The sequence below is a fragment of the Sceloporus undulatus genome, chromosome 2 (assembly GCF_019175285.1).
Source record: "Sceloporus undulatus isolate JIND9_A2432 ecotype Alabama chromosome 2, SceUnd_v1.1, whole genome shotgun sequence".
In the NCBI taxonomy this organism is placed as follows: domain Eukaryota; kingdom Metazoa; phylum Chordata; class Lepidosauria; order Squamata; family Phrynosomatidae; genus Sceloporus; species Sceloporus undulatus.
In genome coordinates, this window is record NC_056523.1 from 311,983,072 (window position 1) to 312,006,305 (window position 23,234).

Consider the following 23,234-nt stretch of genomic DNA (forward strand, 5'->3'; position numbering starts at 1 on the left):
TCCTCTGTCTAGCTTAAGGTGTTTTTTTAGCAGCATCAGCACTGGGGAAATGATGAAGGAAGGTTGGAGAAACACAGGCCTTTGGTGTTCAGCAAAGTAATAGCAGCTTGTTTGCAGTAAACAGTGCAATATAGCTTGAGCTGGAAAAGAATGGTATTCTGCTGTAGCCATTCATGCTGTAGCTGCATATGGAATGCCTTTCTGAGCATGTTTGAACTGCAAAACAGAGAGAAAATGGGAGAGCAGGTAGATCTGAGTCACTAGCTATCCCCAACATATTTTTTTTAAAAAAACTTACATAAAGTTTGCCCACAAAAACGGAAATCGTAAGAAAAGTGATCTGATAAAAGGAAAATGTATGCATTAAAATGGGATGCCTTTTAAAAGAAGCCTTCAAGTGGTGTCAAAGTTGTTTTTTATTTCTACAAGGCTTCCCTGACCTGATTGTTTCCTTTTATATGTGCCAGCCATCAAAGTTGTACACTCACCAATGGAATAGATGGCGGGTGAGAAACCTGTGGTCTTCCAATCATTGTTGGACTCTCATGTCCCATTAGCATGACTGTTAGGAGTGCCAGATTCCCCATCACTGAAACAAGTTGCAATAATGGAAATCAATATAGCAGAATCTATTTAAAGAGCTTGTTTTTGACAATACTGTGTTGGACAAAGCTGTGGGTTTTGTCTTGTTTTTCTTATGGAGCTGTACAACTGGCTTTCAAATGCAGGCAACCATGTCCAGATTTTACAATCTACTCCTTTGAGCAAAAAACCCCACCCAGCAAGTCTTCTGATAACATTCACATTCATTGTGAAATAGATATCAGAACAAGTCTCAAGATGTACGCACTTACAATGACTTTTGCAACATTTCAGATAGAGTTATTAAAGGTTTGGCAGTAACTCTACTGTGTGATTTTGCCCCAGTCTCCATCTCGCCTTGTTGGTACAACCATAAATGTGGATGTGTTTGAATTTGGGTTAGAGAGTTAGGCTGCATTCCAGGAGTCAGGATGCTGGCCCACACCTTCTTGAAATTCTTTCTTCAGTCATGCCACACCTCAGTCTGTTCAACTGACTTGAATTCTTGTAGGAGAAAGTCTTGCCAGCATCCACTTTAGGTAAATGGAAGGCTGTGTTGTCTCAGGTTTTTCAGGAGTTAACAAGGGCACCTTCATCTGTACATGTGCAGCATATTCAGCTCTCTTACCATTTGATTAGTCAGCTTTTGACTGAATTTGTGAACTGAATTCAACTGAAAAGCAAGCATTCACATTGAAAGTTGTGGCTGCATTGTTTGGTCATAATGACTCCTTCACACAGGCAGGTTGCTACTCAGTGCTACAACTGATAAGCTAAGTTACCAGTCAGTGCCACAACTGTGTGAATCAGGCATGTGAGCACCATCTCTCTAACTTTAAAAAAAAGTTTTAAACTTTTTAAACATGGAAACACATTGTCTTGCTTGTTTTCCTGCCCATATATTATTATTTTTAGTCATAGAGTGGGTCCTTGGTATTTGCTGGGGTTTGGTTCCAGGATCACCCATGGATACCAAAATTTGTGGAAGTTCAAGTTCTATTAAATACAGTGGCACAGTAAAATGATATCTCTTATATAAAATGGCAAAAATCAATGCTTGATTATTGGAATTTATATTTTTTGAATATTTTCAAACTGTGGATGCTTGAATCCATGGCTAAAGAACCTGCGGATACAGAGGTCTGACTGTATATGATTCAGTAATGGTCCAATGTACAACATGCCTTAAAATAAGCTTAGTTCTGTAAAACAATTAAAAAAAAGTAAGTGCAAGGTTATAATAAACTAAGCCATGATGACTATGAAGAGCCATTAGCCAAGGCTATAGACACAAATAATACAAAGTGTGTTGGATTTTTTAAATATACAGAAGCAGGAAAGCAAAGTGTGTGTGTGTGTGTGGGGGGGGGAGGACCATTAGATTATAACTGTGTTTTAAAAATGTCTATTTTGATAATAACTATTTTTAAAGGGAGTTGTGATTGTGGAAATAACTACACTGTTGTGCTGACTGATCATGTGGACTGATTCACACCCACGCTGTCTCCAAATGACCAGCTATTTGATGGAGCCTCAAATACAGAACAGATACATTTATGTTTTTTGTGTGCCCTTGCCTCCAGCATTATGAACAAATGCCATCCCTCCTGCTATTTGCTGCCTCTAATCTATAGCATGATACTAATAAAAGCCTACAGTACAACATTGTTCCTCAGATTATTGAACTCTTATATGCAAATAAATAATGCATTCTTCCTCTTCTCATCTCTTCCTTACAGGAAGGGGCAGACGAGGATTTCCTTAATTACCCATCTACAAGTTTGCCAGACTTAATTAGCACCTGCTCCGCTCAAGATACAGCTCAATGGACTGACAACAAAGAGAATGAAGAGCCAGATGAGGTGGTGGAAGAGGATGCCAAAGGAGAGAATGTGGTGCCAGAAGTCTTAGAACCTGTAAGTGTGTTTTTGGATTAGGGATGATCAATTAAGCTTATTTATGGCCCATGCCAGTTTTGACGGTTTTCAATCATGCGTTCAACCATTCTGTTTTCGCATCAATCTGTAGGATTTTTTTTCTTTACTTGCACACAAAAAAATTGTTTTGATTTTCATATACATTTCCTCAATATATACCCTTTTTGGATACCACTTTCCTGAATATGAACGTGGGTGTGTGTGTGTTTTAAAGCCAAGAACTGTACAGTACTAGAAGATCCAGGCAAGTGTGCAGTCCTAAAGGTAATAGTTTTCTGATCTGCATATTAGTCTGAAAAGCAGAAATTAAGTTGGATTGCTTAAAAATATTAACAACACTTCCCCCCCCCCCCCATTCCTTCCTTGGACATATTATTTTGAACAAAGATTTGTGAGCAAGTTGTTTACCTAACTTAGCTGCTATGGCTATTTTGCAAATATTCCATTATGCAATAAGATGTCTTCCACAATAAGAGAAAATTATACTCATCACATCCTCTTTTTTTAAAAAAATAATAGTGTCCTGATTCAGATATATTTTTGGCTGAGGATGGGCTTAGTTTGCAAGTCCTGTTGCTGAGGTGCATAATGCTGAGGAAATCTCTCTGTTAACATTTGATGTGATCCATTTGATCTTAAGCACACTTAAGTTTAGGCTTGATTCCCACTACGTTTTAAACCAGTTTGCAATCCGGTTTCAAGTGGTTTAAATGACCCTTGTTCGCACTTGAGCCAAATCGCTGAAGCAGTTTGGAGAGGGGGCCATACACTAGACCCATTTACTGCACTTCTTTTTGACGCTCTTTTTTCCACCTCTTTTGCAATAAATCAGTTCAGCACAAGTATGAACAGGATGTGGATCAGAATTGATTTTTTTTAATGACGTGATCAGATAATCATCCACTGAAGAGAGTCCCTTTGGAATCTAATCATTGGTCAATGTGAACGAGAAGTGTATTATTTTACAACAAGAAAATATGATCAGGGCAACTGCAGTGTGAAGCACGCTCTGCTGTTGAATTGATCCATCGATTCAGATCACACACTGATGTATTTGTAAGTGGGAATGAGGCCTTAGTTTGAATAGATGGTAATGTAGGATTGGAAGGAAGAGGACAAATACATATAACTACTACAGTATTCCACTTTAACGGCCAGGCCATGGTTCCATCCTGTGAAATCCTGGGGTTTGAAGTTTAGAGAGGCATTGGGGATCTCCACTGGGAAGCTAAATACCCCTCCCTAAACTGCCAATTGAAGCTTTCTATAGGATGAAACCTTTGCTGTTAAAGTGGAATAATAGTTATATATATATAATGGCAAGGACTTTGTCCTGGATGTGAGAGTGGGCAGTTAGCTTCTGTAGCATTTTGAGAAAAGTTATTGAATTGTGTTTGGGTCATAGCATAGTGAAAGATCCATAATTCAGTGAGAGAACACATACCTAACATTCAAAAGTTCCCAACATCAACTCCTCAACACCTCTAGCATCTCCACGTCCAGGAAAGACCCCTGCTTGAAACTCTAGAGAGTTGCTACCAGTCATTGTAAACTAGGAGCAGTCACTTTGGCAAACCCAAGACCAATTTTCACCCTCCCCTGAACCTCAGCTGGCTGTATCTAATGTTATGTTGTCATAAAAATGGCCACCACCACTCCAGCTTCCAAGACTAAAAGACTGTCCTGTTTTAGACCTCAAATTGTCTTTTAAAAACAACAACAACAACAACCAAAAGGAGTAGTAGGCCACATTTGGCCTCCAGAACATACTTTCTCCAATGGAGACACTTGATCCATATAGTGTGGTTCTCACTACTGGGAAAGATCCTATTCAGCATGATGAGAGATGATAAAAAAGCCAGGGTGGATTTGTGAATCTTTGCAGTGGTGGATCCACTGGCTGCCTCTGCTTTGCCCACTCTGGTGCAAACAGTGTTGAGTTATAAGGACCAGTGGTCTGGTTTGTTATAAGGACACTTCCTGTGTTCAAAGCTCTGGATAGAAATGAGACAACTGAAGTGTGAGAATGAAAATGCCAACCTGCAAGGAAGGCTTAATCTCCTTTGTTGGCTTCCAGTAAGTACTGAATACCAGCAGCTCTGTAATGGACCACTGTTTAATGTTTCTGATAATACAAGTTTTATACGACAGCACAGTGTCTAAGAGGATCAGGATCTCCCAAGACTAGTCTATAATTAATGGTCATGAATGATAAAATACCATTATAATTCATTAAAATTTCATTTTGATTGTGTGGGTTGAATAAATTTATTCAGTTTTTTTGGGGGGGGAGGAAGGGAGTAAAGTAGCCCTGAAATGAAATGAAAACAAAAATAGATCTGAAAACAGAACAAAAAAAGTAGCCCCAACATATTAACACAGCAAACCCTGGCCCCACTGATGGCAGGTTAAAGCCTAGTCTCTACTACTGCTGCAAGCAATGCAGCAATGCCAGAGCTTAAAGTTATGAACAGTCTATCACACTCTAAAATATTTGGGCAGAAGGAGCTGTTGAGATTCAGAAAACTCTGACCTCCTAAAGATCAAGGTTGGCCGACTTCAGGATTCTGGGATCTACTTTAATTTTTACTAGAAAGTCTACCTACTGGAGCCAGCTGTAAAACAGCAATACATTAAAGGAACAGGATTCATGATTCAGCCTAGGAATACTTACAGTAATGAGAATTGAGCTAATAGTCTTTCTGTATAAAAATCCATTATCCCCAAATTTCATTTCATTTGCCTAATTTAATAGATAGAGGATGAGTGGGTGAAAGGAAAGTCCCCCCTTTTTCTCCTTGGCATTGTTAAATAACGGTCAGTCTGTTCAGTCACCAAGGCTGATGAGAGTTGTAGTCGAAAGCTTCTGGGGCAGCTGTCTGGCTATTGTGGGAAACAGGGTGCTGGATTAAATAGGCAAGACTTCCAACCTCATTCCCTATAGGGGACATTCAATCCCATCTACTTCAGCCCGTATGTCCAGTTGCCAGGAATGATGGGAGGTGTAACCTATAACCTCTAGAGCATGATAGGTTTGGGAAGTGTGGGAGAGACTTTTGGTCTGGTGTTTTATGTTCTGATGTAGAGGCAGTGTCACCCATTCTGCATACACCCTACTAATTTCAGTGGTGCATGCATAGTTTTCTACCTTCCTCGCCACACTTTACACATGGATTTGCTACTTGATGTTTTCTCTTCTTGAGTACAAGCAAGCTCCCTCCTTGCCATGTGGACCTTGTCATGCTATCTAACCAAAGTGTCACTTCCTATTAATTAATTTGCCTTAGGAGTGGATTGAAACATCACTCCAGTGGGATTTCTAAGTATAGTATCAATATGTAAATAGCAGCATATTTAAAAAAAAACTAGCAAGGATTTTTACCCCCACTTGATGATAGCCATATGGATTAACTAGTGTTGCGTGGGTTGGAGATAGTAAAAGTAGTGTCAGATAACAAAACCCTCTGAAAAACAACAACCCCATTTTCTTCCTGGCTGTGGTCAGAGCTGCAAAAGGTACAAAGAGGTTGTTTTCTCCAGGTGCTGAAACAGCCAATATATACAATGTAATCTAACACCCTTTAAAAAATAATAATCATCTGTTTATAGGAAGGGGAAAGAGTTTCTGGAAGTTTAACAATGTTGCAAAATCTTTGGCTCAGTTTCAGTTTAGGTTGTACAGTGGTACCCCGGGATACGAAAGCACCGCCTTACGAAATTTCCGGGATACGAAAAAATCCCATAGGAAAAAACTGTTCCGGGTTACGCGGCTTTCCAGCGCTAGCGCCTATGGCTTTTTCGGGTTACGAAAAAAATCGGGTTACGAACGCCGCGGCGGAACGAATTAATTTCGTAACCCGAGGCACCACTGTACTAAAATCTGTTAAATTGCATATGTGCATGCGCACATGTGCATGCATACACACATACACTCCTTCAACTCTGTATTTGCAAAATTTTTGCTATCATTGATTCATTGGTGGTTGTTTTTTTATTTAATACTTCTCTGCTACTTATTCTGTAGGGTTATTCTCTAAGAGAATTATAGGAAACATTTCATCCAGCTTTGGAAGCTGGCATTCCTCTTGCACTTGGACATATCATAAAAGCTCCAGAAGGCTCTGATCCTTAAAAGGGCCCAATAAGATCTGGTCTGGAACTTCCCTCTCATTCACAGGAATGAGTAATATGATAACAATATACAGATCTGGATGTATTGACCAGGATTCCAACACTAAAATTTGGAGAATGGACTTTGTTTGATCCAATAATTTTAATCCAAATTGTACTCAGCTTCCAGGAAGTTGTGCAAGGGAGCAAAACTGCTCCAGGGACAGACAGATGGGTTTGCTTATTACCTTTTTAATTTTCTTAACTTCTTTGCCTAAGGTAGCAACAAGGTTTCGTAGCTTCAGTTTAAAATGAAACTGCTGTTTTACTGCAAAGGCTTAAGATGTAAAGCTGATATATTATAAAAACAAACAATCCCTACACAAAATCAGTCAAAACCAATCAAATTGAACCTACACGATGAAGGCATACAGCCTGTTAATATATTTAAAATTAACTTATTACAGAACTAAGTGTGAAAATTACAGTGCACCCTTGGCTTATGCGGGGGATCCGTTCCGGACCACCCCCCCACGTAAGCCAAATTCCGTGCATGCTCAAGCCCCATGCAAGTGAATGGGGCTCGTGTATGCGGTGGCGTGCGCCCCATTCATCCAAATGGAATACACTGCCCTGTGTGCTCCCGCGCAACTTTGAGCATATGCTCAAAGCCGTGTATAGCATGCCCGCATATAACGCAGGCGCACTGTATCTGTAATATACTAATATTTGTGTTAAATATCCACTCTGTTTTTATTAGTGGGTTTAATTTTGTAAAGTTCATGATAACACCATTTATGTATTTTTAAAACATGGATTTCTAATGGGATCAAGATAGGTTAAAGCTTGGAGAAAGGAAGAGAAATTTTCATTTCCACACTGAGTTTTATACAGTATCACTTCCACTACTGGAACTTTTTCTGCATTGTTAAACTTTTCAGATTCCTATTCATTCAAAAATCTGGTTGCAGATATTCCTACCTACAATGTAGTATGAATCAGAGTTTGAAAAAGTTATTTTTGGACTGTAGCTCTTATCCCACTGGCAATGATATATAGGATGTTTTGGGAATGAAGGCCAAAAAGTAACTTTTCCAAATGCTGATAGGTACTAGATGTCCTGGACAGTGTTTGTTTTACACATGTGCAAGAGAACGTGTATTTGTGGAAAAGATGTTTTGATAGTTTTTGTAGCCTGGTGTTATAAAGATTAAACTGTTGTGTTTATTACTCTTCAGCATGTAAACTTTCAGACATCCTTTTGAAGAAGTGTTCACAGTCTTGTAAAACTGTGTTTGTGTGATGCTTAATGGAACAAATTGTCATCTCATCTCATTGCTACGAATCATTCAATATTCAGTTCCTGTGACCCTTTTGAGATATAACAACTCTCTTTGTTATAACAGACACAGGGGGTCCTTGGTTAAAATTTAAATACTAATTCTTGGCTGATGTGATTCCATTTGACCATATAGCATTCCTATGATTTTGGCCAAACTGTGTCACTGGAATCAGTAGTATATTTTCTTAAATTATATTTGCTCTAGACCTTACAATTTATCACCGTTTCTCACAGTGTACCAATATTATTTACTGTACAATTTCTGAGGAAGTGAAGCTCCACATGTGGTTTTCATGTACAAGGCCCAGATTCAGCCTTCAATGAAGATTTTCATTGAAGTGTGAAAATCTTCAATATCTATAGTAAGACCTTTGCTTGATACTTTGGAGACCCACTGCCAGTTAAACTAGGCAGATGAACTGAAGTGCTGGTTAACTGTAGGGCAGACTGATACAGTATCTGTCCTGATCCTAGCACCACCTGTGGTTAGATAAATGCTAATAGGAGACCATCTAGACTATAGAGCTCAGAAAACTAGTTCATCTTGTACTGAGCCCGTTTTTCTTCCGACACCAGGCAAAGGTTTTGGATGCACAGACATTTTGCTATTGCTGTGCTGGTTGTATGCATTTTATGGTTCCTGTTTGTTTGCTTTCCTCTGCACTTTTGTTTTCTTTATAGTCCACATAGTAGATCAAATAAATAAATTTTCTAAGCTTTATGGTAATTTGATTATTGACTGTATTGAGAGCTTTCTATGAAAAAGTAGTTTGGAAATTATCTAAATAAATACAATAAAGCAGTAATATGGCCCTCTAGACTATTTTTTGGACTGCAGTTCTAATAATCCCAACCATTGGCTGTGCTGACTATGCCTGATTGGAAGTGTAGGCCAAAACCACACGGAGAGCTACAGCTGGCCTGCAGGAGAACTGGGGTGACAGGAATACAATGAGGGTGGCCATGTGATTGTGTCATACTTTGGCAGCTTCACATTTAATTAAATGTGGAGCAGCTGCAAGAAAAATGGGATCCTGTTCTAAAGGAGTCACTTGATAGTTTCTCCATTCCCTTGCCCCAACATTTCAGATTTGTTGAACTGAGTGCCTTAGGTCTACCTGACACAGGATTTTCTTGTAGACTCAAGCAGTTCTGGCTCTCCTTGAGTGTGCACTCTTCTAGTGAATTGCACTATGTGAACCCATCCTACGCTTATTGATGCATATGATCATTCCTTCTTTACCATATAAACAGAGGCATACATTTTGCTAAACATTTTCCACTTGTACATAGAGTGGGAACGTATAGTTTGGATCTATGAAATTGGCCCTCTGCATTTTCTTGGTTAGTGGAAGACGTTTTTGCACTTAAGCTTTCAGCAACTCCAGCTCAAATCTCTGAACTGGAATTCAGCTCGTAATTTGCCTCAGAGCTAGGAAATATATCTGTTTGGACTGCAGCCTCTACTGAACATGCTATTTAAGAGATTCTAGCAGGTTTAAGCTCCCACAGTAATTTTTACAAGCTCTGGAGTTGGGTATGGGCGTACCTAGTCCCATCTTGGCCTTTAGTACAAACACTTATACTTCTCTTAATATACAAATCTTAATTATTTTGATATTTCTATTTGGGATATATGAATATCTACATAGATTTAGTGAGAAACCTTAGAGCAATCTTTAAAATCTGGAACTGCCCAGATGTGATAGATTACAAATTCTGTGATCCCTATCAGCAATGCTAGACTGGCAGAAAATGATCGGTTTTTCCCCCATCCATTGTATCTGGAGGCTCCCAGACTGGGAACAGCTGCTTTGGAACCATAAAAGTAGCTTTATTTTTATGATTAAAATGAAACCAACACCAATGTTGTTCTGCAGTTGATTTGTTATTAACATAAGGATAATAGAGCTACTATAGCAGCAAAATTTTCACTTGATATGTGGCTTGATCACATCTGCAGTTTGCTTTCCTAAACAAGTATTGCAGCTGTCTGCAATTCAGTCCCTGCTGGGCTCTGTTAAAAATGCATTTTGAACACACTGTGCATCAAAAGGCATCATCTACATAATTTGGAAATTGGTCTTTAGATCATTTATTTCAGAAAGTAACATTCTACATTGCAGTTTTTTACCCTCTGAGCACATCATGACATGAATGATACAAAAGGTATGTACAGAAAATTATTTGAGGAGTAATTCTTCCATTTCTTTTTATCTTGGATGGGCATGAAAGGGAGGGTTTGGGTGTTAACGTTATACATGGTGAGTTTTCATAGGGCTACATCCTCTGACATTATTCCTTCCCTTTCACTATATAAATAAAAATCCTCAATTTTTTAAAATGATGTTTGCTGTACTGTACTGTCACATATGCCAAAGTAAAGAAAGGACATTAATTAAACTGACAACTACAAACAAGACTTCAAACACCTTTAGCAGGGCTGGGGAATCTGTGAGCCTTAAGATAGTTGGACACCAGTTCTCTTCAGCACCAACAAGCATGGAAAAGAGGGATGATAAGAGTTGTAATTCATAAACCAGTCATTTCTGACTTGTGGCTGCACTAAGGCGATCCAATCACAGAGTTTTCTTGGCAAAATTTGTTAAGAAGGGGTTTCCCGTTGCCTTCCTCTGTGGCCAAGACAGTGTGACTTGCCCAAGGTCACCCAGTGTGTTTCCATGACTATGATGGGATTTGAACCCTGGTCTCTAGTGATAATAAGGCAGAAATGTGGGTGGGGAATGACCCCTTGGTAGCTTGATACCATTTTTTCTTCTCCCTGGCTAATCCAGTGACTAAAATGTTCCTGTTTTTTGGGGGGAGGGCTGAGAACCGTTTATTTCTAAGTATTTCAAAAGGAAAGATCGGGAAGCAAGATAAAGACTCAGTCACTGTAAGTGACCTTTGATCTGAATAGGTGGAAGTGCTAAGTAAACAAATCAGAAATTTAAAAGTTTCTCCATAAGACTGTTGGAGGCTACTTGACTCCTGCATTTTCCATGAGCACATATGTGTACACTGAATTAGAAATGAATTTTCATATCAGAATATTGTTTTTTGAAGTACTTAGTGATGTAACAGTATATGGCTCCCACAGGGGAGAGCCGCTCCACACATCTCAGTCATCACCCAAGTATATATAGGGAGAGGCAATCTCTCAAACCGTTGAGGTGCCAAACTGCTGAGGTCTTTAAATATCATTGCTAGCACCTAGAAATAATACCAGAAATACATTGGCAGCCAGTGTACCAGTATAGATAAATTCATACACTGCATTCTCAGTGTCCTGCTGAGAAAGAAAGTAATAAAATCCCAGAGAAATGTGCAAAATAGTAACCACTAGGCCCAATGTTCTGTTGAGTAGAAAAGGATGTGTGCCAATTCATTGGTTTTGGATATTGCCCCAGACAACACTCTTTTACACATAGAGTTGAATGTATACAAATGATTCCTTCCTTAAACTGCCATAGACTTATTTGAGCATGATACACAGACATCTGGAGTATTTTCTAGGCATTTCCACAGGGTTTGGATGAGTCTTCTTGGTTGCCTTACATAACAACAACAAAATGTACTAGAAAGCATTCTTCTGTTGCAGGAATGCAAGCGTAAGGTAAAATTGATATTTCAGAAATCTATTAGTGAATTTTCTGTTCGGGAACCCCTGACTAGGGGCTCATTCAGTGTGGGATGGTCTGGAAAAAGGTTAGAAAATAGCTGTTTTCAACTAGCAGTATAAATCAAGAACTGAATGAGCATCACCTCCTGGAAAAAAAGACCATTAAGAATGGTACAGTTACTGTTTTGGCAGAGGGGCAATCTGTTAGAAGCCTGGAGAATAAAACAAGAGTTGCTGTTTCATTGAAGCTGTGGACTTTGCAACTTAGTTTTACAGCCAAGAATTACAAACTGGGACCCATGAGAAATATGCGCAAGCTTAATGGGTAGAATTTCTGTTTATTTGCAGAGCAGGAAGTAATCTGGGTCTTTCAGAAAGTAGAAAGTGTGTAGTATGTTCAATAAATTTATGCCACCAGCACAATTTGTGAAAACTGGAAGGTCTTCTCCCTCAAGCCTAGGCCCTTTTGTAGCAATATTGTGTTTCATCAAAAGCCTGCAAATTACTCCTTTACATGACTATGAGTTTTGTTTGTTTTGCTTGCAAAAATCATTAACCAAGCACATAATTATGCATACACACTGGAATGTACACATGATTGGCATTCCTTTATACTACTTTTGCACTACTGAACACTCTCTGTGATCATGATGGCGATGACAATGATGATGTTGACACTGATGTATTCATATTGCACTTTGGAGCATTCAAAGCACTAAGCTCAGAACCCTATTAGCTCAATAAAACCTATGACACTGTATAATTGGCTAGCATTATTTATCACAGTGGTTGTGTTCTGCCCTTGGGATACCAGAGGGGCTGTATGGACTGCCTACAGAGAAAAGAGACCCAACAAGCAAAAGGGGCCAAAAGTCACATTCTGGATTTGAAAAAAATCCAGCATGAGGGAAGGTACCCTAAGCATAATGTAGCTCAGTGATTCTCAAAGCGGGCAATACCACCTCCCTGGGGGCAGTGGAGAGATCCAGGGGGCAGTGAGGGGAATGGGGGCAGCAGGAGGCCCTTCAGTCAAAGTACTGGTGCTCAAGAAAGATGAGGGGAACCAGCAGCCTTTAGGATCATGGTGGGGATGAGGCAAGTGGTGGCAGGGGAAAAGTAGCAGCAAAAAAGAGCTTTCACATTTTGGACTATATATAAGCTTTATGAGCTTTGCTGGGACTTGGCTGGCAGGTTGGAGCTGCGCTGCTGCTCCTGCTTTCGTTCATCGGGCAGGCTGAGAAAAGAGGACCGATTAGATTGGTCCGCCCTTGAAGGCTGATGGAACCTGTTGGATTCCAAAATGCCTTAGAGAGTTCTGTGATTGATGTTGCCAGTGATCCTGTTGATGCCCTGGTTAACACCTGGAACTATAATCTTAACAGGGTTATTGACATGATTGCACCCATGTGTCCTTTCCAAAATGCTTCTAATAGTAATCCATGGTATACGGAAGATCTTAGAAATATGAAGTAGGTAGGACAACAACTGGAGCGCCACTGGCGGAGAACTTGACTCTTGTCTGACAAGGCACGCCTCAGAGAATTTCATTCCTATGGAGTGGTAATACGTGCAGCAAAGAAGATTTTCTTCTCTGCATGTATTGCGTCTGCGAATTCTCATCTGGTTCAGGGTGGTAAGGGACATGACCTAAGTACCCACCCTCCAGAACTCATTAGTAGAACTTACTCTAGCTCGCTGTGATGCTTTAAATGACCATTTCACAGATAAAATATCTCAAATAAGAGCCAACCTGGACACCGGTATTATTGCAGAGGCTATAGGTGAAGTGTCCAGCAACTCCATGAATAAGATTATACTGGATCAGTTTGAGTCTGTGAGTAATGAGGATGTGGACAAGCTCCTTGAAAGTGCAAAAAAGACAACTTGCCCACTCAACCCCTGCCCTTCATGGCTGGTCGTCCAAGGAGGAGATGCACTTAAGAGTTATCATAAATGCATCTCTTAGGGAGGGCTATTTTCCATCTTGTCTAAAAGAAGTGGCAGTACAGCCACTCCTGAAAAAAATCCTCCCTAGATCCCTTGGACATGACCAGTTTCGCACCTCCCGTTTTTAAGCAAGGTGATTTAGAGGGCTGTTGCTCTTCAACTCCAGTCTTGGATGAAATGGATTATCTAGATCCATTTCAAACCGGTTTCAGGGCAGGATACAGATTCAGGACTGCTATGGTCACCTTAGTGGATGATCTCCACCTGAGTACTGACAGGAGAATTGTGACCCTCTTAGTGCTTTTGGACCTTTCAGCGACTTTCGATACCTTCGACCATGGTATCCTTCTGGAACGCCTGGGAGAGTTGGGAATCAGGGGCACACCATTACAATGGCTCTGGTCCTATTTCTCAGGTAGATTCCAAATGGTGATGCTTGAGGATAGTTGCTCTTCTAAAAGGGAGCTTACATTTGGCATCCCTCAAGGCACCATCTTATCCCCAATGCTATTTAACATCTACATGAAACCATTGGGAGAGATCATCCAGAGGCATGGGGCAGGGTACTATCAGTATGCTGATGACGGCCAGATATATCTCCATGTCTCGGACTAGTGTCAACTAAGGATGGCATCTCCCCTTTGAATGAATGTCTTGGGGCGGTAATGGACTGGATGAGGAAAAACAGACTAAAACTGAATCCAGATAAGATGGAGATACTCGTTATTAGAGGCCCTAATGTGGGTATGGAGATTTGTCAACTGGTACTTGACGGGGTCACACTTCCCCTAAAGGACTGTGTTCGCAGCTTGGGGATGCTTCTGGGCCCATCTCTTCAGATGTCAGCTCAGATAGATGCGAAGGCCAGGAGTGCTTGCTATCAGCTTCAGCTGATACACCAGCTGTGCCCCTTCCTGGAATTTGGGGACCTAAAAACTGTGGTGCACACGCTGGTAACCATCGACTGCCTGCCTTGTTTTAATAATTTATTTTAATAATTTAATTGTATTGTTTTTATTGTAGGCGGGTGGGTTTGTGGGATATTGTGTTTTATTGTATTTTAATGTTCTTTTAATCTTGTCAGCCGCCTCAATTTAACTGGAGAGGTGGAGTATAAATAAAATTTTATTATTATCATTATTAGGTAGCAAAAGAAACAAGGTTTGTGTGTGGGGCTGACAACTTGAAGCAGTGTGGGGAAGGTACGTCTCTGGGGGAGGAGTATCTGGGGTTGATTCTTCAAAGAATCCTTTGTCTCTCTCTTCACTTTTGGATTGAGAGTCTTTCTTTGCCATCAAGAAAAGTGGGAAGCTGGCTGAGCCTCTCTTCACCCACGCGAAGAGGAATTGAGAGTTCTTCCTTGTTTGGGAGAAGCTTCTCTCTTTGCACTCAGTCACCTGGTGAAGCAGCAGTCAAGAAGCCTCTTGTCAATACTGGCCTTTGCTGCAGGGCTGGCATGAGTGAGAGGCTTCTCAGTCACTGCTCAATCAGCTGCATGGTTGCTGCTTCCAGAGTAACTGGGTGTAAAGGGAGCAGTGGCTGAGAAGCCTCTTGATGGCCTTCGCCTGAGTAGTATAATAATTTATTGTTCCTACAGGGGAGACCCCTTCCACACATCTCAGACCCCACAAAATCACAGATCTAGTCCACCGCTTATATCACAATAATCTTTCCTGATAAGTGTTGATGCTTAGAATTTGGGTCCAACAACTGGAGGGTAACGGTTCTCAGAGCCTGTGAACTGGCTAAAGTGTTAGGTAATTTCAGGGCTTTCTTTCTTTATTGGTTAATAATTTAGAGAATTTTTACTCAACTGTTCAGCCAATAAAGGCTAAAAGTGGTTTACAAAAATAAATTATTTAGACCGTCCTTGCCTTTCAGGCTAACAATCTAAAAGACATGAGATGTAAGAGACAGGATTGGGAAGGAAGAGGTGGCAACATAATAGAATGAGGCCTGCTTCTTCTCCCATCCTCCCAGGACAAGAAAGACGAGAGCTGGACGATGGCAGCTCATCTTGAAGCAGCATTTGCTTCCTCTCCATGTGCATTTCAAATTTGCCTGCATAAGAGCAGCCACAGATGCATATACCATTCATTTACATTATTGCTTGCTATCCAACTTATCCCTGTAAACATCCAAAGTTTAGAAGAACATACCTTTCCATCTTCTGACAAAGTTGCCAATGTTTATTATTTGTTTTTGTTTTTCTGGGAACACAGTTGCTTCCGTCATCTTGTAGTGAGTTCCCACATTCCTAAATTGCATTGCAAGAAGAAAGGGGGAGGGTACTTTTGAAGACTAGGAATGTCTGCATGGACACAACTACTTGATTTGAGGTTTCTCATTTGTCCTTAGGATGATGGGTATTCTGGCTGTGGAAATGATCACATAGTTTGATAATTAGGCTGGATTCTTAAACATTTCTCTTTCCCTTCTCCTTCAGGAGACAGATGTGCCAGATATAGATAAGTCTCCAGATCCTGCTGGTGCAGAGGAATCCAAAGAAAATGGTCAAAGTCCAACTCAAGCAGGTGGTATTTTGAAGTACAGGAGCCGATCCCAAGGTATAGTGGGGATGAAATGAAGGTTGTAAAATTCTTATGAAGCCTTTTAAAGTACATCATCACTTACAGAAGCTCATTTGATGGACACTTGGGAGAGGGCTTTCTCCTGTGTTCCTGTTTGTGGAATGTACTCCTTTAGGAGTTGCATTCATTTCTCACTCTCACTTGTTTTAGGAAGACTGTGAAGTTGCATCTTTTCTGTCTTGTGTTTATTTGTTTTGATGATTATCAATGCCTGTGATGATTTTAATGGCTTTGGGGGGTTGTTTGTAGCTATGGTTCTTAACACATTGTGCACTAAAATGCTGCATGTTACAGTAAAAAGATGGGTTAAATGTTAAGCTATTCTCAGGATGGCAGCTGGAAAAATCCACAACTGAGTTTCATCCACATGCTAACCCATGCTAACAGGAGTCAAAGTTATTTTTCTCCCTCCTTTTTAAAATTTAACCTGCCAACACAATTCAAAAAGCATGTTGAGCGTGTCCAAAAGAGGGCGACTAAAATGGTGAAGGGTCTTAAAACCATGCCCTATGAGGAACGGCTTAGAGAGCTGGGTATGTTTAGCCTGGAGAAGAGATAGTTAAGAGGTGATATAATAGCCCTGTTTAAATACTTGAAGGGATGCCATGTTGAAGAGGGAACAAGCTTGTTTTCTGCTGCTCCAGAGAACAGGACCCAGAACAATGGATGCAAGCTCTAGGAAAAGAGATTCCACCTCAACATTAGGAGGAACTTCCTCACAGTAAGGGCTGTTTGACAGTGGAACACACTTCCTTGGAGAGTGGTGGAGAGCCTTTAAACAGAGGCTGGATGGTCAACTGTTGGGGATGCTTTGACTGGGAGTTTCTGCATGGCAGGGGATTGGACTGGATGGCCCTTATGGTCTCTTCCAACTCTATGATTCTATGATAACCTAACCAGTTGTTCTATTGCCCTTCTCTGGTAGAATAATTAAAATCAACAGGATAGCTAGTAAACATAGTGAAGACAAAATAATAAGAAAATCGGAACAACTAAATAGCAAGACTACATTGGTGGTAAAGGAAAAAGGCAAGACAAAACAAAAGACCGAGAAAAATAAGCTAAAGTTTTCCCAGAAGACATAGATATCACACATGAGCAAACAAGAAAATGTAAGGAGAAAAAGACATGTCTCTGATGAGAAGAGGGATATTTCCCTCACAAAAATATTTTTAACCTCGAGTGATAGTGATGAGGAAGAGGGGAGCAGACAGATATTTGTGGAGACAATGGGGACAGAGCAGCAGTGAGGCTCCAACTCCATGGATGACAAAGGGGAGGAAATGGAGGCCAAGCGGACGTAAGGCTCCACCACCATAGTAGAAGAAACAGCCGCTCCCAAGGCTAAATGCTAAAACAAGAGAGAAAATAACAAAAAAGTTGAAGAAATACCTGCCAGATAAAGAGAAAACTCCTTCTGGGGCAGCAGCTTCTCATATAGCTGACAGAAATTGCCGAAATGAGGAACATTCTGAAGCAAGCAGCCCTGGCCGCCCCTTGGAAAAATCATCGAAGGGTGGAGCTGCCCAACAGCATAGTAGCGCTGTTCAAGCAGCAACAGCTACAGGGGGCTCAATACCAGATATTGGGGAGCATCTGAATACAAAAGATAAAACACAGAGATATACTGATGAAGATGTAACTGAGCTCACATCAGAAGCTGGTTTAATTAATAAAAAAATTGAAGAACAATTTGTTAAATATTTTAAAACCTTGTTTTTGCCACATCAAGGTTTTGGACAGGAAAAAACCCACACAAGTAATTCATTAAAACAAACTGATAGAGCCAGAAGTGACTGTACAGAAGAACAACTAACTCAACCACTCCAAATAAATAATAAGTATATAGACAAACCTGAATTAAATTCATGGATAAAGGAGTTGATAGCAGAAGAAGTCCATAAGGTATTCAATAATAAAAATATAGAACTTCAAATATATGAAGAACCACAGAAAATACCCATGTATTCCACATTTTAAAAAATCAGGTGTGGAATGGGAAAACAAACTTTGCTGACTTATGGGAAATGATGCAAAACTCATGTGCAAACACACAGAGAAATGTTGGACATGATTCTTGTAAACTAATGAGAGATCAGGTGAATATAACACAAGAAAATAAAAGAAAAAGAAAACTGGAACACGACATAGACATAGATGTTACACATGAGCAAACAAGGAAATGTAAGGAGAAAAAGAAACATGTTGAAGATCAACAAATGGAAGTTGGGAAAATGACATGTTATTAGATTTACAGGACAATTTAGATGATGAGTTCTCTGAGGCGGATGAAAACAAGGACTTCAGTACTAACAGGTTGTTTCAAGGGGACCAATTTAAAAGTCTTTTAAAGAGAGTAGTAAATACCCTAAATTTAGGACAAGAAGAAGAAAACTCGGATACACAAACAAAGAAGGGAAAACATGACAAAATAGCTTCTGTGTTGGGAAAAAAGCCAATACATAGTGAGGAAATTCCAATGCCAGATATGCCAGGTATGTTTAAAGAAGTAATAGAAAATGAATGGAAAACATCCATAAAAACAAAAAGGTATGTAGGTTTTTGCCAAAAATTATATACATTTAAAAACCCAGAAATGGATTTATTAAAAATACCTCTCATTGATGGTCCTATAGTGGCCTTTATTTCGGGAGCAATTGCACCTTGTGAAGGGGATATCACTGTCAAAGAGGTGGATGAGAGACTGGCTGATAATGCTCTGAGGAGAGTCCATGAAGCATTAACGACAGCAATAAGAATATTCGTGGTAGCCTCCGTGTTCTCAAGGGCATAGAAGACACAACAGAGTTTAACATAACATCTCCGATAGGGCTTTGGATAGACTTAAAAGAATTGCAATATATAGCTGATGAAGGTCATGATACAGCAGCATTTGGAGTTAGAAATATAAACTATGGTCATTGGCAGGTGTTCCCTATGGTTAAAACATTGGGAAGCTGATCAAAAGTCCAGGAATAATTTGACTTCTGTTCCATTTAAAGAAGAGTTAATTTTTGGAGAAGAAAATCTAGACAAAGTATTAATAGAAATCAGAGAAAAGAAGCAGGTAATGCCAACTTATTCAGAGAAGATGGATGGAGAAAAAAAATTACAGAGGTGGATACAGTAATTATAATTCCTTTCATGGCAGAGTTATTTCACGGAAACCAGATTACCAAACAGAAAGACAAACCTGGTTCAGAAATGGAAGTGGAAGGCAGTTTTTCCATCACTAAAAGGAACAAAGACCTCTTCAAGAAAGGGTTGTACGCTATAATGACATGTGCAGTGCTCTATTCAGAGGAAGGTTGCTGCTCTTCAGACATTTGTGGTCAGAGATTACATCGGACCAGTGGGTATTATGAGTAGTAACATCCAGATACAAAATACAATTCAATCATAAACCAAGAAGCAGATTCCTATCCTCTCTGGTGACAAAAGGTCAGGAAAAAGAAAACATTGTAAAAACTGAAATTCAACATCCAATAGACATAAGAGCAGTAGAGATGGTTCCATTGGACAAAAGATTACAAATGGTCTAGGTCTATTCAATCTTCTTCACAATGCCAAAAACCAATGGCACCCATTGGCTGGTCTTAAATTTAAAATATCTGAATACTTTAATAAAATATGTGAGATTCAAAATGGAAATTCTTTTAACAATCAAAGACAATTTACAAAAGGGACACTTTATGACTTCTAGAGACCTCAAGGAGGCTTATCTTCATATTCCGATGGACAAGTCATGTTTGAATATTTGGGAGAATACAACCAATTCAAAGCCTTGCCCTTTGGTCTAGCATCAGTGCCAAGGGTATTCACGAAGACATTGATACCACTAGTAGCATTTTTAAGGAAAAAACGGGATACAGTTACATCCATATTCATTCTGGGATGGCAAGGAGAGGAATCCACACCCTCCCACGGAAGAAATAACAGACAACTTGGGAGGATATGCATAACACAATATAAAACAGAACACAGATAGGCTAGATAACTAAAGCTGCCAGAGAAGGAGGGAGACTGAATCTAACTGAAAAAGAACTTTGACTCCTGCCAGCATGGGCTAGCCCATGGATGAAACCCAATCATTGTGGATTCCCCCCCCGCCATCCCAGAATGAACCTTCACAGTAAGTATATCTTCTCATAGTGTTATGAAGTACATAAGGTATATCTATTGCTTCCATGATAAATTATTGTTACCAACTTGCATGCTCTCTCTCTCTCTCTCTGTATCTATAAAAATAAAATTTATCTTACTTGGTTTTTATGAGTTAAGAAATGTCCCCATCAGTCATCTCTGAGTGTGCATATAAAACGCTAAAAGTAATGTACCCGATTCCATCACAACCGATAGATGTTAGATGATGCTTTGATATGTGTATAATAAATGATATCTCTGGGGTTATCCCATAGGAGCTGCAACCCGTTTAGAATCTGTGGGAGAAGATGATGAGTTGACAGTAGAAAATGGAGATGTGAATTATGAAATAGCAATAAACTATTCCCGTGGAGGGAGAAAACATTCTCTTCCCCAACATCTGGACACAGGAACAAGACAGGTAAGACAGACAACACAGTTCAGTGATTAGATCGTCCAGTAATCCCTGTAATATCCACCATGTCAACTTTGTTGGTCACTCTTTTTGGGGGGTAGGGAAGCAAATTAGGAATTTAGAAATTGTTGTTTCTTGCCCTGTTACTTTATGTATATGTATTTTGCACTGCTGTAAACCACCCTGATGTTTTTGAAGGGCGGTATATAAATAAAGCTTTTATTTATTTTTATTATTATTTATAAAATTGTTCACATTGGGAAGCAAAGAAGAGTAGAAAAGACAGAGAAAGAGCACAGCACAAACTTCAAATACGGGGGCTGTTTATGTTCTGAATATTGGATTGGGCTGGCTGACAACCAACCAATCTGTGCTAGCTTCAACATCTGTTGGACATCAATGGTTGTGGTAGCCTCACCCCTCAAAAACTCACAGGACACAGGTTATTATTTCTACTTCACACTGACCACAATAACAATACTGTATAAGGACCACCTTTCTTAGTGTTGCCAGAAAAACAAATGGCAACTACCCTTTGGTGTTGTTCTTCAAAACACAAAGCCAGGAGTTGGACCCATGTACTGTCTTTAGGATTTGCTGTTCCGCTCTTAATATATTGCATTTTACTAAATCTCTAGCTTAGTCAATGAAGAGATGCTTATGTGTGAAAGCAAAACAGGTTTTTGACACATGTAACATGTAAAAAAGATGACATTTTTGGCATTTGCATAACTGTTATATGTATTTTATTTGCCTAGGAGTACCCTATTGTTAAGAAATCCACACGCTCTCTAAGTGCAGCTCAGGTTGAATATCCTTGGCGACTGACTCAACCATCTATTATTTCCAATATTGTCTTGATGAAGGGTCAGGGAAAGGTAAGCATGCTTAAGACCATGTTGGGCATGTGAGTGTGTGCATGTGGCATGTGTACATGTATGTAAAAGCATGCTGTTTCATTGGTGCAATCCATTACTGTGGACTATCCTATGCACCAACATCCAGGGAAGGAATCCAAAGTTCTTTTCCATTTGTACCATTTATTTCTCTCACATCCAGTTTTTTCTAGCTTGCTTGGCCAGCTACAAACATTTGGGTTACTCTCCATTCAGTTCTCTATAATCTCTATGCTTTTTCTGTCTAATCATAACTATTCAATCATTTAATTTAACTCGTACTCTAAATTAGTAGTAACAACTTTTACATTGCGGCTTTTGGGGTAGCAAACATTTCAATAAAGGAAAAAGAAAGGTTCAGAAGACAGACCTTAGTGGACAAAGAAATGGGGTTGTTACCCTCCCAAAAGAAGTGGAGATGCTGAGGAGCCAGACCCAGTACATGCTCATTTGACAGTTAATCAACCAGTATCTGAGCAAAATGTGGCAAATCAGAATATTCACAAGATGGCATAAAGGAAGCAATCCACTACAAATGGGGTTATTTCCCTACGTGCCAACTAGATTGGCAAGAGTTCACGTTCTTTTATCTTACAGCCATTAAGCCCCTTCCCTTCCCCATCAGTTTTTTACTATCCCGCCTTACCAACCAGACATGTTTGCCCTTCTCTGTCAGACTCAGAAGGTGACCAAAATGGTGAAGGGTCTGGAAATGTTGCCTTTTGAGAAGAGATTTAGGGAGCTGTGTATGTTTAGCTTAGAGAAGAGAGTTAAGAGATGAATGATAGCCCTGTTTAATATTTGAAAGGTGTCATGGAGGATGGAGCAAGCTTGTTTCTGTTGCTCCAGAGAATAGGACCCGGAACAATGGGTGCAAGCTGGAGGAAAAAAGATTCCACCTAAACGTTAGGAGGAACCTCCTCTAAGTGAGAGCTGTTTGGCAGTGAAAGGAAACGGTGAGGCTTCTCAAGGTAAATATGTTTGCATTAGTGAGATACGCAAAATCATAGAATCAAGAATCATAGAGTTGGAAGAGACCACTAGGGCCATCCAGTCCAACCCCCTGCCATGCAGGAAATCCATCAAAGCATCCCTGACAGATGGCCATCCAGCCTCTGTTTAAAGACCTCCAAGGAAGGAGACTCTATCACCCTCCGAGGGAGTGCATTCCCATTGTCGAACAGCCCTAACTGTCAGGAAGTTCCTCCTAATGTTCAGGTGGAACTCTTTTCCTGCAGCTGCATCCATTGTTCCGGGTCCTGTTCTCTGGAGCAGCAGAAAACAACCTTGCTCCCTCTCAATATGAAATCCCTTCAAATATTTAACCAGGGCGATCATATCACCTCTTAACCTTCTTTTCTCCAGGCTAAACATCCCAAGCTCCCTAAGTCGTCCTCATAGGGATCTAGTTATTCAACATTCATGATCTAGTTATTCAACATTGGTCAGTAGAATATGACTTTCAGCTGCAAGATTCTATAAGCTGCACTTGTAAAAAAGTAAAAATTTCCCTGCTGGACATCTAAATGGTGTGGGTACATCCCATTATGTAGTGATTGTTTCTTTGCACCAGCCAGAGAATGAGGTAAGGGGAAGAGTGTGTGTGCGTGTGTGCGCGCGTGCATGCCGAGGGTTGTTTCCCCCCCCCC

At 40.0% G+C, this 23,234-nt stretch overlaps 1 protein-coding gene across 1 annotated transcript in view; it reads left to right on the top strand.

Annotated features, from left to right (window-relative positions):
- The window catches only part of PDZD2 (PDZ domain containing 2), a 403,520-nt gene that overhangs the window by 265,970 nt on the left and 114,316 nt on the right, over nt 1-23,234 (top strand). The window contains exons 8-11 of the mRNA XM_042447846.1: nt 2,322-2,498; nt 15,987-16,107; nt 20,550-20,695; nt 21,448-21,596. Of these exons, the coding sequence (XP_042303780.1) occupies nt 2,322-2,498; nt 15,987-16,107; nt 20,550-20,695; nt 21,448-21,596 (593 nt within the window). The remainder of the gene's footprint in view (nt 1-2,321; nt 2,499-15,986; nt 16,108-20,549; nt 20,696-21,447; nt 21,597-23,234) is intronic.